We start from the raw sequence: 15,761 nt of genomic DNA, 5'->3' as shown, positions 1-15,761 counted from the left end.
TGGAACACTTTCAGATATTTGAGTTAATCACTGAGGTGAGTCAGATAGAAGGAAAAATCTAGCTTCCTGGGATGCAGAGTTAGGCACAAGTGGAAAAGGATCTGTTCTGCAGTATTTTGAATTAAGATACAAATATAACAGTACTGTCTAAAAATGAGTAAAACAGAGGGAATTCAGTGGCACAAGTACTGATGTAAGAGTGAGTGTAGAGAGAACTCATGCAGTGGCACAACGGAACAGGTTCTCCAGAGGAAGGCGGCTCCAGATAATAAATGAACATAAGTAACACATCCTATGAACAGTCAAGACCTTCAGCAGCCCCCCAGCATTTATTAAACGCTCTTACAAATGCTGGCAGGTGATCCCAATGCCTGAACGCTGACCACGTGTGCTTTAGGAGCAAGAAAACAAAGTCCTAAACTGGTGTCTTCAGAGCTAGAATATTCTTGCCCTCGGATGCTAGTCCAGCTGTAGTGGTCTGTCCCAGCCGCTCCTTCCCGTCCGTCCCTGCATGATGCAGGAGGCTCAGAGCATGGTGACCAGTTTAAAGCTTCCTACTTCTGTGGTAGGGATAACATTGATAAAGGTTTTATAAAGAATGGCTCCTTTGGGTAGACGACAGATCACTTCCCTGCTCTCACTGCTGCGGGGCAGAGGTACATAGACCTCTTTGGTGTATCTCACGATCCCATCCTCCAGGGCGTAGAGTGTCTTGTTACGGCCCATCCCCACCTGGAAGAGGACGAGGAGCGTTAGAAAGGAAAGGCTGGAGGTCCGCCACTAAAGCAGATCTGATCATTGGTCTGCCTCGTTTGAGATCCTGGCTTCAACAGCATCTGTTGCTTTGTATTTTAAAATAAAAGAAAACCACACTACTTGCTTCCAGCAATCAGTATGCAATGGGGCTCATTACAAGGGAGGAGATAGCGATTCCACCCTGAAGCACAAGCCCCCAGTTAGGTTACAGAAGTGTTTTGGGATAGCCATAACTTTCAGACCTTTCCTGAGTCACATGGGCACAGATGTGACTCTGAGCAAGCTCTGTGACTAAGAAATACCAGGTAATGAAACCCTATTTCAGGTTTATATATAGGGAAGAGCATTAAGAACGAGCTTGAAAGAGACGAGCCACTGAGTACGGCACTCTGTTGTGGGCTGCTGTTCTCTGAGAACCAAGGAAGAGACAGAAAACAACTTACATGAGCTCCTGGATGCCAGCGTATCAACCGCTGCGTAGCCAAAATGTTGCCTGCATGCACAAATGCACCTGCAGCAGAGTGACAGAATCAGACTGCAGCTCCCCAGAGCCCTGACAGAACACAAATGGTTCCAGCTTTCTGTGGGAATTTTCTAAGGAAAAATTACTTCAAATGTTAAAAGCATCTAAACAAAAATGCTGTTAGCAGGAAGTAAAGGGCAATTGATATACAACAGCAAAAAGCAATTCTAGTCTTTGAAAAGATTACTTCTAGGGTACAAGGCATTTTCTGGTTGCTGAAGGCATTTGTTTTATTACCTTTTACATCGATATGTTTTCATCAGCAAAGCTAATAATTATTAAGCACTCAGCTGCAAGAATCTGTACTTTGGCTTCTGCTAAGCCTCATAATTCTCCCCTTTGTAAACATCAAAAATGCCCAGCTTTTCAACACGGCATGGGGGAAAAGTGCACTTTAGTTATTAGATGGCCCACAGCGTACCCTCCTCCCAGGCGCTCCGCAGAGGCAAAGTTAGAATCAAAGTACATTTTCTGCAGGCGATTTTGGCTGACTGCTCGCGGGCCCATCTGGGAGGGAGGCTGATTCACCCTGCCCTCCCGTCGGCTACCCTTGATCACGAGGTTTCACTGAACCTCCCCTTTCCTTTCTCCTGGAAGAGCGCCCTGGCCACCTCCTACTGAAACGCTCAACAACTGACACCCGTACCGGGGGAGAAGCTGTGAAGAACCCAATGAAACGCAAATAAGACTCAGCAGATACTCAGACCTACCTTCTACTTTTTTGAATCCGTAGCGCTTCCCAGGGCTGCGGCCACCTAAATTTTTTGAGCTGCCCCCAGTCTTCTTAGAAGCACATCTGACAGCAACGAGGCTTGTTTGGGGAGTAGTGAGAACTAGGTTGGGAGCAAGAACCACAACAACAATGTCAGCTGAAAAAAAACTAATACACATGCCTTCTTTTTTCAGATTTAAAGGATGTCAGTTAATACAGGCTTTAAAACTAAAGCCAAAAGAAAGCTCTGAGGGAAAAAACCTACTTCCAAGATAAATTATAATTAGACCACCACGGCCTAAGTCCCCTGTAAAGAGGCCACATCTCAAGTACTGCTGCTGCCCAGCAAGGAATAAACCCCTCAGCAACGATGTTAAAGAACATGCACCAATTCCTGTTTCAGCGAGGCCTTGTAAAATGAGGTACAGAAGCTACCAGTTGCTGTGGATTGGCCTTATATTGCTTTGAGAAAAGACAAGTTGTGATCTCTGTTTCAGTTTCCCCTTCGATCGAATAGCATTTACTTACACAGTAATATTTTGAAATCTTACAAATGAGAAGACTCCAATTCAGGACAATATATAAGCATATATAGAATTGCTATCCTGAACATATTAATTGAAGCATTTTGTGCAAATCCTTGAGTTACAATCAGGACAAGTCAAGGAAAAAAAAATCAGTTGTTACAGACACTGATTTTCTCTGGAACACAAAATATCATTCACACCACAAACTTCTTCCTTAAACAAACAAACAAAAGGCACTGACAGAAAACACACTGGTTTTCTTATCAAGAAAGCTGACCCTCTCGTGAACTTCTCTCTGTTAAAAATGGTTGAGATATAGAATTAGTTCTTCTTAAAAATCTCTTCAGGACTTCCTTTCATGCAGTTAGCTGGCAAATCCAATTTTTCTGAATCCCTCTATTTAGCCTCTTAAGCAGCAGGTTAGTACGGAAGAGTGGTTATCGTAACATTCTTGTTTCCTTAACCTGAGTAAAACCACTGGATTAATTTAATCTTAATTAAATTAGTATAGATACTCAGTGAGCTAGAAATACTGTTGAGAAAAGGGTAATTGCTCTACAAAGAACCATTTATTTCAGGAGCTTACCCATTAAGTAAAAGAAAAGCTCTGAGACTTGACAAAGTACAGGGAAGTAGGCAAAGATGAACGAGAGTTACAGTTTCATATACACAAATTCTATGAAGTTATAGTCCCATTAACTTTTATCAAAAAAACTCCAACAGGTCGATTCCAGGGTTACATTTTGTGTTGCATGAACGATGCTTGCTAACAAAAAAATAAAGCTCAAAGCATCAGATATGCGGGGAAAAGGGGTTATCTAGAGAAGACCGAGACAGAGAGTTTGTAACTTGATTGAAGTCACGTTGGAAATCAATGGAAAGACTTCACCATTCTAATGTCCCACCAAATAAACCATGAGGATACTTCTGCCTGTGACACTTCGAGATTAAAAAAAGGGATTTTTAAAGCCTTCTGACTATTGCACTGCACAAGGAGAGCGCGGCACCCCTCACTGTTTGGTCTCTACCTAGCGCACATGAATACTGTTTTTCCAATGATGATTTTTTTCACCATGAGGGCAGCCAAGCAGCAGCACAGAGAGGCTGTGCAGTCCCCATCCCTGGAGGTTTTTGAGTCCAGAAGGGCTAAAGCTCTCAGCGCCTCGGCTCCACCTGAGAGCTGACCCTGCTTTCAGCAGGTTGCACTAGCAACCACCTGAGGCCCCTTCCCGCATGGATGACCTCGCGATGCGGTAGCGCTAGGGCCTGAAACCCGCCCATTTCACCACAGCACCGCCTACAGCCGAGCCGCGGCCTGAGGTAAAGGCGATAGGCCTCGACCCCGAGCTACCGGCAGTGACTTCCCCCGGGGCACCCCCTCCCGAGCTCGGCCTCCCGACCCACGGCCGGACCCCCATCGTCCCCAGCCCGCAGAGGGGTGAAGCTGGAGGCGGAGATGACCTCTCACTCACACAGCCGCCGCAGCGCCGCCATTTTCCCTAGCGCCACCTCCTCTTCCTCTTCCGGTGGGAGGGCGGAGCGCGCACGCGCGCGTTCGGACCAACCGCCGCCAGCCGCGCGCGCGTTTGGACCAACCGCCACTCGCGCGAGCTTCCCCTTAGCGGGCGCCGGTCGCGCTCTTCCCTCCTTTTCTCCTCAGGGGAAAGCGGGATGGCGGAGAGCGAGCCGAGGTCTGAGGAGAGCGATGAGGAGGAGCTGCCTACCTTAGCCTCCCTGTTGCAGCCCTCTGCATCGTCGCCGCCACCGGCCGGCGAGTTGAGCTGCCGGCGGTCCTCATCTCCCGCTCCCAAGCCGGGGAGAGCGGCAGGGGTGGTTGTGGTGGTGAGCAGTGGGAGCGAAGAAGAGGAGGTGGAGGTCGTCCCTCTGGCTGAGAGGATCAAGAGGAGGGTGGAAGCAAAGAGGGAGGCGGCTTTTGAGCCCCTCCAGCCGGGCGGTGGGGATGCAGCAGGGAGAGCTGGCCTTTGTGCTGGCGATGACCTGTTGGCACCTGGCAGCGGAGGGCCGCAGGAAGCCCTGGTGTCGTCTGGAGATGTGTCGTGTGGCAGCCAGAATTGCACGCGAGGTGTTGAGAGGCCCTCCTTGTGCCCGCTGCCAGCCTCTCAGTCTGACTCCACAGGCCAGCCTAGTAGGCCCCTGGTAAACGGAGCAAGCCCAGAAACATCCCCCACTCCCAAGAAGCCAAAATATAGTCAGAAGGAAAAGCAGGCAATCTGCCAGGCTGCGTGGCAGAGGAGGAAGGAGCGAGAAGCACGGAGGAGGCAGCAGGAGCTGGAAAAAGAGAGGAAGAGGGCCCTTGCCAAGATGCTGAAAGCTCAGCGACCAGGGGAGTGCCAGAAATACATAACAGTGGTGCTAGATCCAGGTACTTGTCCTCACAGCCTGCATCTGCCTTATACTGACTGTTGTCTCCTCTCTGTGGAGGCCTGACCCATGCACCGATTTCAGTTCTCTTGCAGGTAGAAGGTGGTGGACAGATCCTTAGTGCTTTGCAAGCTGCGAATTACTCCTGTGTGGTTGAGAATCAGGCTGTTCCCTGCAGCATCACCTGGAGGAGAAAGACTGTGTCATTTCAGGTGTGCGAGCAAAATCTCAATGTTCTTGCCCTTTTCTTCCTCTGTTATTTGCACTCATTAGTAATTGCGTTTAGCCACCCAAGTAAACACCCTCTAATCTTCTCCCTGCCTCAGAGGTCTGAGTGGGAACACCGGTTTGAGTGAATTATAAACAGACTTTTGGTCTGGCTGTTTGTTTTCATATCTGGACAGATGGAAGAAGGAGATGAATGGACAGAAGAACCAAATGTCCTGGTTCTGCTTCGCTTGGAGGAGTTTTTGTCCATGGTTCACAACTACAAACAAGTGAGAGTGCTTATGACTTTTGTGCTCTCGAACGTGCCTTGCTGTAAGGGTGGTGTTTGTCATCTCTCTTCACAGCAGGAAGATTTTGATGTGGGATGGAGCCATGGTTTCAGTAAACCAGAAATCTGGTTTTAGAAGCCATTAATGGATCAAAACCACTAGGGTTGCGTAATGCAAGCTTCTGGCAAGCTTTCTTTCCTAGTTACAATTTTTCACAGATTTTTGAAGAGGTAACATTGTCAGATCAAGTGGGTTTATTTTTTATTTCTTTCTGCCATAACTTTATACCAGATCAAGTATTGCCTGCATGCCCCTGAAGAGCGGTGTGAACAGACTTTTTCATCTGCAGACCCAGCTGCAGAATCAGAGCCGTAGGTTGCTGCCCTTGCATATGTACCTCAGAATGGTTTAACTCCTTTTTTCCATTGATCTTTGCAGGAGGCCCAGGGCTGTACAGAAGGACAGAAGGAGACCCTACAGAGCTATGTAGCTCATGTGATGGAGAAAATGCCTGGGAAAATTCTGGCACTGGCAGTAGTTGAAGTAGAAAATTATTTCAGGTTAAACTTTTTTCCCTCCAAATGTTTCTGTGTTGTCTCTGGCCTTGAAAAATGCCATAGATGTTTACATTAATTCCTTGTAGCAAAGACTGGAGCATAAGAGGTATTCCCACCCAGAACTGCTCCGCTATTTGTTATATAGAAACAGAAGCAAAGGTCCATCCAGCCTGTCACTACAGGGACCAATGGGAAATACCTGGGGAAGAGCTTGAACTCCCAGTCTTACTTTACTCTTCTTTGATCTCTCAGAATTCAGTCAAGAAAGAGACTGCAACAGGCAGCAATGAGTGGAAACCAAGAAGAGGAACAGGGAAAACAGAGAAAAAGGAAAGTTAAGGATTCTGGCCTGGAGATAACCAGAATGGACGTGGAAGAAGTGAGTACCTTTAAAACAGGCATGCAGCCATCATCTCTTGTTGTCTGCCATTGTTTGAACATTTGACCCAATCGCACACTTTCTTGGACGGGGGGATTCAGCCTTCGTTAGTCCATGTGTCGGTGGACGGAACTCTTTGGGTTCAGTTCCCCACTGCTCAGGTACGTACCTGCTCTCCCACGGACTGACGTGTCTCGTTCACCTTGCTTCTGATGTCAGTCTCAGCATCTCTCGCCCTTCGTGACCTGCTGGCAAAGCACATCAGTGCTGCCCTGGGCTGGGTGGCCTCTGTGTAACGAGAGCCTGCCACTGAGGAGCTGCGTCAGCTGAAATGGCGCTAAACTGATACTAACCGGCAGGAGACAGGCTGCCCCTAAATACTTCTGTGCCTTAAATTAACTGTTCCCAAAATGGGGAGAGAGTGGATGTTCTTGTCCTATAGCAAGAAGTTGTGACGCTTTTTTGTTTCAGACAAGAGTGGGGTTTGATGTGAGAAGATTAATTGTTCCATTTGTTGTTTCCAATGGTGTTTACAGGCCTTGGTGGATCTGCAGCTGAGCAAACAAGTCCAAGTCAGCTTTTTTGAGAGCTGGGAGGAGCTTGGAGAGTTTGCCACTATGTTCACAAAAGCTGTAGCTGAAGCACCGTTCAAGTGAGTAAGCAGATGAGGTTTGGTCATATCTTTGGAGAGGCTGCACTTTACAGTTACTGGGAGGGAATAGCAGGTACGCGGCTGCACTTCAGTACAACAGAGTATAATGATTTTTAAAGGAGCAGGCGACACAGAGCAGCTGCTAATGCAGCTGCTTCAGCACAGGGTTAGTTCTTGGAAACCGATGTCCTGCCTGGGCAGGGGTGAGGACAGACCCTGGGTGCACATTGCAGTCTCACTTGACATAAAGCAAAGGTCTTGTTCTCAGTCTGATTTTAGGAGTGGGAAGGGAATGCAAGCAGGGTTGGGCTTTTACAGCACCAGCTTTTCGTCTTCAGTATGTAACCAAGAGAGACGTTACTGAGAATGAACCATTTAGGTGTTTCCATTGATAAGGAAAGACGGCAGCATCTTGCATAGCGATAGCTAAGAAAGCCATCTTGTGCGGTCTCACACAATCCTAGCATTCCTATCACAGCAGGTGCTGTATTTTACATCTCAGCCCTGAGAAGAGATGAGATGTCGTTAAAAATGACATGTAAAAGTGTTTTATTATGGTTGACAGTCAGAAAGTGAATTCTTGTTTACCACTTTGTATGTGTGTTGGCTTGCACCAGGATTGCTCCCAAGTACAGGATTGTTTCTTTTTCAGTAGGAAATCTGGGTCTTAAACAAGGAAATTGGTAATGCATGTAAAGAAAATAGGGTCAAATTTTTAGCATTTACTTTGATACCAACGGCGTCTATAACAGCACGGAGTGAGAAATGGCTCTCTGTCTTCTCTCTCTGGCTATGTGACAACAGATGCAGGGATAGGATTTTCTTCATAGCCTCATTGTCTCATTTTCTTTCCCATCCTTTGTTCTCCCTAGGCGAGAGCGAGAGAAGACAGGGTTCCCTTTCTACTTAGAGAAGGGGTGGTGCGGAGGGGTGAAGGTGGATCGTTCCGGAAAGGGTCTCTTGGAAGTTTGGAAGAGGCAGATACAACAATTTAACCGGGTCAGCCTCGAGATGGCTGAGGCTATTGTGTCTGCGTACCCTTCTCCTCAGCTTCTGAACCAGGTGAGGATGCCTCAGGAATACCAAGTACTGTGTGCGGACAGCCAGCTAACATAAGGAGTGGAAGAAATCATTTAGTTGGTATTAAATTTGACACGACGATTCTGTATGAGCTGTTTAGTAAGGTAGTGAAGGAACCGATTCCTTGGCACCCATTGCTTTGGCTTTGCACAGCAGACTACTGAGGGAGCAGTATTGGTTCTGCATCAGCCTGTAAGCTCACAAATGAGATCGGGGGAGAGACCTGCTGAAAAATGAGCGTACATTGTGAAAGAGTAGAGCAGTCACAGGTGCATAGCTTTGATTATTTTTTTGAGCAATGGATGCAAATGGATGATACCGTTGTTCCTTTGTGTTGCTTTTAGGCCTATAGCAGATGCTCCTTGGAGCAGGAGCGAGAAAACATGCTGGCTAACATCCCTGTGCACCGCGGTGATGGTGTGACAGCCACCTCCCGGCGGATCGGACCAGAACTCTCCCGACGAATCTATCTGCAGATGACTTCCCACGATCCTGATCTCTGTTTGGATTTCACTGGGTAGCCCCAGGGAATGAGGATTTTACTGTTTGCCTGGTTTAAGTATTCAGCTTCCTTCTGGGAAGAAGTGCTTAGATAACAAATAGAGTCATTGATCCTAGTTTAAAGACTTAAAACACATTTAGCCTTCGTTGTAGCAGAAGATGGTTGGATAAAATTGCTGAATGGCTGGAGTTTACACAAGAAGGATGGTGAACAACTTCCATAAGAACATGAGTTGGACACGGCTTATAGTACTGATAGTTCCTTTTATTTATCTTCCTAGAAAATAAATAATTTTGAATAATAATAATCTTTGCTTCTTAACATGCCGTCTTGAACATAGACAGGTATGTCATCTGTTGAAAGGAATGCTTTCTACTGCTGTCCTAAACTGCAAGTAGTTATCTTCTCTCTCCAGTGTGAAAAATCCTAATGCTAAAGCGACGTGGTGCTGCCCCCCAGCACCTGCTCTAGTGAGGTGGAAGAACTTTACCTCACAAAATAGACACTTGGTTTTCCGCTGTGGCAGATGGGAATGAGTAAGACTAATTTTCAGATATAAATTTAGACTGCCCTGATTCAGTCTCCAGACGGCTTAATCTATAGAGGGTCTTGAAATCTGATTATATGCGCTGCAATTATGAGGTCTAAACAGTTGGCAGAAAAAGCTTTCTTTTAATTAGATTGGGGAACATGCTCGCCTGTCCACGAAGCCGCGAGCACTTGTGTGCACACAAGGACAGCCGAGGTCTTTCGCGCCAGCAGCACTTACCGAGATGAGCGCCGAGAGTGAATTAAACTGCATCCAGTGTGCGGAAGCTACCCTTTGGAACCGTGCTGCCTCGAATGACAAAATACCCGCCCGTTAGGCTAGCCTCAGGCATTCAGCAGGAGCCCTTGCCTGGCCAGTGGCGCGCTTCTGACCTGAACTGATAAATCTTATTAGCCTGGCATTTGCGAACTTAAGCAGCGCTCTCCTAGATGGGAAAGCAGCAGACTCCTGCCAGACGCTGGCAGGAATGTCTGCAGAGAGGAGATGTCGCTTTGAATGTTGTTTGCTGTTATTCAGAACATTTCTGGATAGCAAGCAAGGACCTTTTAAAGAATGTGATGAGTTAAGATACCAAAAGCAAAGCCTAAAGCCGTTTCAAGGAATCTTAGAAAACACACGTACTGCTAAGCCAGAGATAGGCAGCCCTTCCTTCCTTCTATCTGATATTCATGCTGTCGCTTTTTTCGGTGTGCTCCTCGGGGACCCACAGTCTTATCATTAGGTTACAAAAAGGGGAAGGCTTACTGCTTCGATGACGACCTTGGTATGAAATGCTATAGATTATTTCCTCATGGCACTGCTCTTATCAGCAATAATCCCAGGTATTTGAAGAGAGGGAGCGATTCTGGTGACTAATGTAGTATGTCTCGGTGGAGTCTAGCGTAGATATTCTCTGAAACCTGCACTTAACATTATGCGTACGCTTCGGTTTAGTACTACAAAGCCCTTAAGGATATGACAAACTTCTGTTTGGTTTTCTCTGTAAGGAAACGATAAGTAATTCACAGGCCTTCGCGCTGCGAGTTTTCTTCTCTAGGTGCAAACCGCCAAACCTCCCAGCCTTCCCAACGGCCCCGAGGCGAAGCCCTTTTCTGCCTGCCTCCCTCAGCGGGCGATGCTGCCACAGTGCCACCCAGTGCTGCGTGCCGCTGGCGCAGCCGGCGACAGGCGCTCAACTTGCCCGCTGTCTGTCTGTCCATCCGTCTCGGACACCCCCCTCTCGTTGCAGACACAAAACCTGCCTGCAGACTGGCCAGAAGCCCTTCCTAAGCTGCAGCCGCTTTGTTGGCACTAGCTGGTTAAAATAAATGTAGTCAGAAATCATTTTTGGCTGTTTCTAAAATACCTAATTAAAATTAACACTGCATTAGCAACATAAACATCCAGTTCAGACAAATTGCTGCGAAAACTGTTGTATTGAAAATTTTCAGCTCCTTTCAATAGTACATCAGCTTCTTCGCTCCAACATACGGATGCACAGCCATCCTACCCCCTTGTCATTGGTCCTGGAGTAGGCCTTAATATGTTATTCCCATACAGCCGTATCGCCAATTATTAGCACGAATAGAAATGACAGCAAGGAATGGATATGTACTAAAAACCTTCTACCTCCAGGGTAGAGCTATAGCTACCTAGATAACGCAAGGGCTGGTTTTTTTCCACTCCTATAGATTGGCAGCTTCCTGCATCTCACAATCTAGGTAAACATCCCTTGGAGGTAAGAGGCGTTAACAAGTTTAGGTTATCTTGGGCAAATAATGGGAGTTACAGGCCAACTGCGAAACATGCACAGCAAAGATGATCTGAACAATAACTCTGCTCTGTGTGGAGTGGACCAGCAAACCAATGCTGACTGATTAAAAGCAGTTTCATCAGAACACAATTCCATAGGAATTCTGGCTGCGTAGATGGTGGAGGGAGATGCTGACGAAGCAAGTGCCCGTCCAGGAGTCACGGCTGCGAGTTCTGTTGTAGCATATTTTGCAGGGTTTTGTGGTTTTGCAGAGCGGCTAACACGTCCTCGTAGAGAGTGTTCACGCTGATGCACAGGGGTTGACGTTGCAGCTCTGTCAGCTTGCAGGCGGCCAAAGTACAGAGGACGCACAGCAGCACGAAGAGCAGGACCCTCAGCACCGACCGCGACCAGGAGTGCTTGTGCCGGGGTGGCTGAGGGGGACGAGAACTGGAGGCGGGCTCTGTAACGAGAACATTTACAAGACGGAGAACGCGAGGAATTAATCAAATATCTTCAAGAGTCTACATTCAGAAACAAGCCGTTCAGGTAAAATACTTCAGCCTGTGCTGCGGTTGTCTTTTGTCATGAATTTTCATCACTTAACTCTGATTAATAAGTAGATGCGCAGGATCTAACTGTTTAGGATGAAAAGTTTCAGATTTAGTTTCACGGGCAGCAGTGAAGAGGGTGTAAAGCACCTCCGTGTTGCACAAGATCTGGTTTTGCACACATAGTTCAGTACACTTAAAAAGAAATGAGTGGAGGGAAGTTCTCCTTAGCAACAGTTGAAGAACTTTCTGAATCTTGTAGCACAGCAGTTCATCGGGAACACAGAGGAAGGGGAAAAGGGCACAGCAGCAGAGCTTATGAAAAGTCCTACAGGTTCCCCCCCACTCCCACCGTCTCCCAGTACCTGGGCTGCGTAAAAGCAAATCTGGCAGCTTCAAAATGTGATGAAGATGAAATCTGATGCAATCCCACCCAAAATGGATACTACTTACTTCGGGTCTGCACGGTTTCTTTTTTAGTTTTCTTTTCCATCTCCTGTTTTGCCGCTTTCTGAGCATCATACTCCCGTCTTCTGCGTTCCTTTTCTTCCGCCTTCTCTCGCTTCCTCAGTTCCCTCTCTTGAGCCTCCTTTGCTCGCTGTTCTGCTTCACGCTTCTTCTCCATTTCTGGGGATTAATAGGAAGGTTTTTTCGTTTTATTTAAAGGGTTGTTATTGCCTTCTTCCTTATTACCTCCTTATCTGTTCCCAGTTGGAATGAGGAAACCAATCAAATAACTATCCTCTTTTTTTATCTTTGTTTTTTTGTTGGGTTTTTTTTTTTAATATTACATACCTTGCATTTTGCTCCCTCAGAGTTAGGCTTCCCTTAAAATAAATCCTGTGCTCGTCTTTCATATTTTTTATAGGTAACGTACAGCACATTCCATCTAGAGATCTAACTATTCGTCAGGCAAGAAATCGCAGAGTTATCCCCCGCTATCTTTCTCCCTCCAGCCCTTCTACCCTTCTACTCCCAGAGTCCTCAGGATTTTGACAGTTACAAGTATTTGTTAGATGGCCATCAATATGTTCTGGTGTGTAAGAGAGATCAAGACCAGTCCTCAGCAGACAGCACGTGAGGGCTCTTTGTTCTTACCTCGCTCTGCTTGGAGCTTCCGTTGCCGTTGTCGATCCTGCTCAGACTGGATCGCTTTCATGTGCTGCAGTACCTTCAAGGTCCAAGAAAACAACCTGAGGGCTCTGCAGGAGGCTCGCTGCACAGTCAGTTCACAACAGAACAGCTGGAGCGTAGCTGAGGACAGTCGGCTGGGGCTGGCCACCAACCCTGACTTCCCCCGACAGGTACGGCTCTGAAGAGAAAGAGAGCTCGCGCCTTCCCGCATGAATCTTTGCGGTTAAGAAACAGATCTTTCCGTTAAAAAAACAAACGTGGCAAACTGGTACTAGCCGATACAGAGGATCACAGAACACTTCTGTTTACCGGAGCCTACAGTTTGCCAGAACTTCTCCAGGGGTTTTTGTACTCTGGACTATAAGCCTAGACACGGATTATTTTGTCTGATTATGCCTCCACTTTCTTGGCAACCAGCTTTTAGTCCTCTCTTTTAACTCCACTGATGGAAGAGAATCCTACTCAGCTCAGTGTTTGCTCTCTACAGGCACCAAAGCAGTGAAGTCAGTGCAGTGAACCTGCACCTCACTGGCTGAAGAAACTTCAAACTGCTGCTGCAGCCGCCCAGCTTGCTAAGCAAAAAGAGGAAGAACCACTGCTGACAAAGCCAAGTAGGGAAAAAGAATAAAAGCAGATTTCTTACCTTGACAGCAGCCTGTTTACACTGCTTCTCATCCAGACAGTCTCCTGCTACTTTAGCCAGGACAGGATCCAGGGGATTGTCCTTCAGATCCAGCCACTTCAGGTTCTGCAGAAAGGAACAATAAAGAGGAGGCTGTAAGAGCACAGTAGTCTTGCAATTATTTGAGAGATCCAAAGCAGAAGCAAAGAACTACTTAGTCTTCACATGAATGAAACAGGTACGGAAGGCAAGCAGAGAGCTTGAGCAGAGATGTTTTCAATAGATGTGAGATAATTGCCAGTGAGCTGCGGTGCAGAGCCAGCTGAATTTTGGAATGGGCAGTCAGCAGGACGGATGCTTTACCAGAGAAATCAACTTGAGAAGGATCACAAGACCCTGGGCTGCATCCCAAAGCTTTACGTAACTGCCCAGCAAACAGTTTTACCTTGAGCTGTGCAAAGCTGACTGGCAGGGTGACTAAACGGTTGTTCAGAAGGTCCAGGTGCTGCAGATTGACCAGGCGGCCAAAGTCCAAGGGCAGCTGTTGAAGCCGATTTTTACTCAAATCCAGTTTCACCAGATGCATCAAACTGCAGAAGTCTGACTAAAACCCAAACATAAACAAAACCCAGAAAAACCTTGTCAGCACCTTTCTGGAGGAACCTCAGCGGGGAGTATGTGGAGATAGCCTGCACCTTACATAAGCCACAAATCCTTAACTTACTACAGAACCGTGATGGAGGAAAATCACTTTCCTCCTTTGGCTCGGAAGATGGAGGTGGAAAACGGTGGGACAGATAAGACAGACAGACTGACAAGGTGATGTAGGGCAATACAACAGAAACAAGCCCGGGTCTCCACTGCTGATGAAACGGGTCTGTATTCACGTGGGGATCCTCTGGCAGGAAGATACTGCAATCTCCACGCAGTGGAACCCTTTTCTCTCTCCTGCCTCAGCCAAAACCACCACCAGTACTGGCCCGGCACTGACAGCAGAGTCGTTCAGCCACCCCAGGACGAGGGAAGTGCCAGTTCCAAACCTCCTGGTGAACCTTTACTGAAGCGCTAGCTATCTTTCCTAAATATTTCCCAGCAGACTCATTCCCACAAAGGCTCTCTAGCACCTTACCGGCAAGGAAATGAGGTTGTTACAGGACAAATCCAATATAGTGGCTTTTGGAAGAGCGGCCTGAAAGAGAAGCAAAGCACTAAATCAGCATCGAGGGACACCCGTACCCTTCTGACACCTGCTAGTTTTGCTTCAGCCTCTGCGGTTTCTCCCGCGTCAGTCCGTCCATCCCCCCGCGGCTGCCACCGAGGTCACGTCATATCTTGATTGATTTCTGGGTCTAAAGGCAGTACTTATCCTGAAATAGATGTGAGCAGCGGCAGCTGCTCACCCAGCACCACATGAAACCCTCCTCTCTGCTGTTTTAAATACCTGCAGGCCAGCTCACAAACACCTCCAGCACATCTGGCTCCCCCGCACACATCTGGCTCCCCCGCGCAGCCCCTTCCCAGGGACCGAGCCGGTAGAGCCGGTCCCCGGGGTTTCGGCCCCGTCCCCGCCGGGCGGCCCGCGGGCCGGACGCTCACCAGCTCCCGGACCGGCACCTCGTTCAGGTCGCAGAGGCTCAGGTCCAGCTCGTTACCGTCCAGCTTGTCCTTCAGGCTCGGCCCCTTCCCACCGCCCCGCGACATGGCCGCCGGCACCGCCGGGGTCCTCCGAGAGCCGAGAACGAGTGGGGTGCTGGCGGGCGAGAGCGGCTCGGCGCGGCCCCCGCCACCCACTTCCGCGTCCACGTCCGCGCGGGGCCCGCCAGCCGTCCGCCGCGGGGCCGAGCGCGCCCCCTGCCGGCCCGGAGTGCCCCCCGCCGGCGGAGCGGAGAGGAAGAACGCAACCCGCCGCCCCCGGGACACCGGCACCGGCACCGCTTCGGGGTTACCCCGCAGCCAGCCTTTCCTCTGCCCCCGCGCCAGGCTGTCACAAGTTCAGCGCCTGGTCTGTGACCTGCTGCGTGGAACGGCCCCACGAAGGGAAGGAGATCTCTCAGCCCGGCCCCACCGGCTGGTGAGGTTTACATCCAGTCGTATCACCCGTCACACACCGCCCCACGGAAAACCGACCGTTTAACGACTAATAATCGCAATCTGAACACAGAAACCGAGTGATCTGTACCGCGTTTCACCACGGCAGACACTGCGGCTTCAAGCTCTTCGCAGGCTCCGTAACGAGAGCAGTGAATCCCCTTTTTCTTGGGCTGTTACCCCAAGATGTCTCTCTTCACGGGGAGGAACGCGCAATGAACGTTCCTGCTTTGACCCGAAGGCTCCGGTGCTGCACGAGCAGAGCGCTCGCTTGTCTCGACCGACCCGCTGTGGAGAAAGGGAAAGAGAAAAGGAGCCTGGGGCAGAGCGCAATTAGTATTACCTGGTAATGGGATTACAGCGAGTACTAACCTTGAACTTCCTGACCCCTATGCAAATCGTGAGGTACAGGACCTTGCAAAGATGTTGTAACTACTCCAGCACATCTACCCCGTGGGTGCTTCGGTTAGATTTTTAAGTTGCCGGTAGGTCTCTTCCAACACCCAGAGATGGGCAT

At 48.5% G+C, this 15,761-nt stretch overlaps 3 protein-coding genes across 4 annotated transcripts; 1 reads left to right on the top strand and 2 right to left on the bottom strand.

Annotated features, from left to right (window-relative positions):
• Positions 1-295: 295 nt before the first annotated feature.
• MRPL27 (mitochondrial ribosomal protein L27) lies at positions 296-4,025 on the bottom strand. Of its 2 annotated transcripts, XM_050908637.1 has the most exons (4): positions 3,991-4,025; positions 1,990-2,112; positions 1,200-1,267; positions 296-732 (listed from the first exon to the last, which is right to left on the bottom strand). In XM_050908637.1, exons 1-4 carry the CDS (start codon positions 4,010-4,012, stop codon positions 526-528), a joined length of 420 nt encoding a protein of 139 aa, XP_050764594.1. In that variant the 5' UTR covers positions 4,013-4,025; the 3' UTR covers positions 296-525. The 2 variants fall into 2 exon arrangements, with proteins under 2 accessions (XP_050764594.1, XP_050764593.1); XM_050908636.1 differs by lacking the exon at positions 3,991-4,025 and having other exon boundaries at positions 1,990-2,304.
• A 164-nt stretch (positions 4,026-4,189) lies between these two features.
• Positions 4,190-8,888, top strand: EME1 (essential meiotic structure-specific endonuclease 1). The gene is made up of 9 exons (XM_050908449.1): positions 4,190-4,901; positions 4,985-5,112; positions 5,305-5,397; positions 5,836-5,957; positions 6,114-6,122; positions 6,207-6,333; positions 6,870-6,985; positions 7,858-8,047; positions 8,410-8,888. The coding sequence occupies exons 1-9, from the start codon at positions 4,190-4,192 to the stop codon at positions 8,584-8,586; spliced, it is 1,674 nt and encodes a 557-aa protein (XP_050764406.1). The 3' UTR covers positions 8,587-8,888.
• A 1,631-nt stretch (positions 8,889-10,519) lies between these two features.
• Positions 10,520-14,880, bottom strand: LRRC59 (leucine rich repeat containing 59). Its single transcript, XM_050908392.1, has 7 exons — positions 14,753-14,880; positions 14,286-14,345; positions 13,602-13,760; positions 13,178-13,282; positions 12,499-12,571; positions 11,854-12,027; positions 10,520-11,312 (listed from the first exon to the last, which is right to left on the bottom strand). The coding sequence occupies exons 1-7, from the start codon at positions 14,855-14,857 to the stop codon at positions 11,068-11,070; spliced, it is 921 nt and encodes a 306-aa protein (XP_050764349.1). The 5' UTR covers positions 14,858-14,880; the 3' UTR covers positions 10,520-11,067.
• Positions 14,881-15,761: the final 881 nt, after the last annotated feature.

This window comes from Gymnogyps californianus, chromosome 19 (genome assembly GCF_018139145.2).
Source record: "Gymnogyps californianus isolate 813 chromosome 19, ASM1813914v2, whole genome shotgun sequence".
Classification (NCBI taxonomy): domain Eukaryota; kingdom Metazoa; phylum Chordata; class Aves; order Accipitriformes; family Cathartidae; genus Gymnogyps; species Gymnogyps californianus.
Note: the sequence above shows the minus strand (reverse complement) of the source record. Positions and strands in the feature narration are given on the sequence as shown.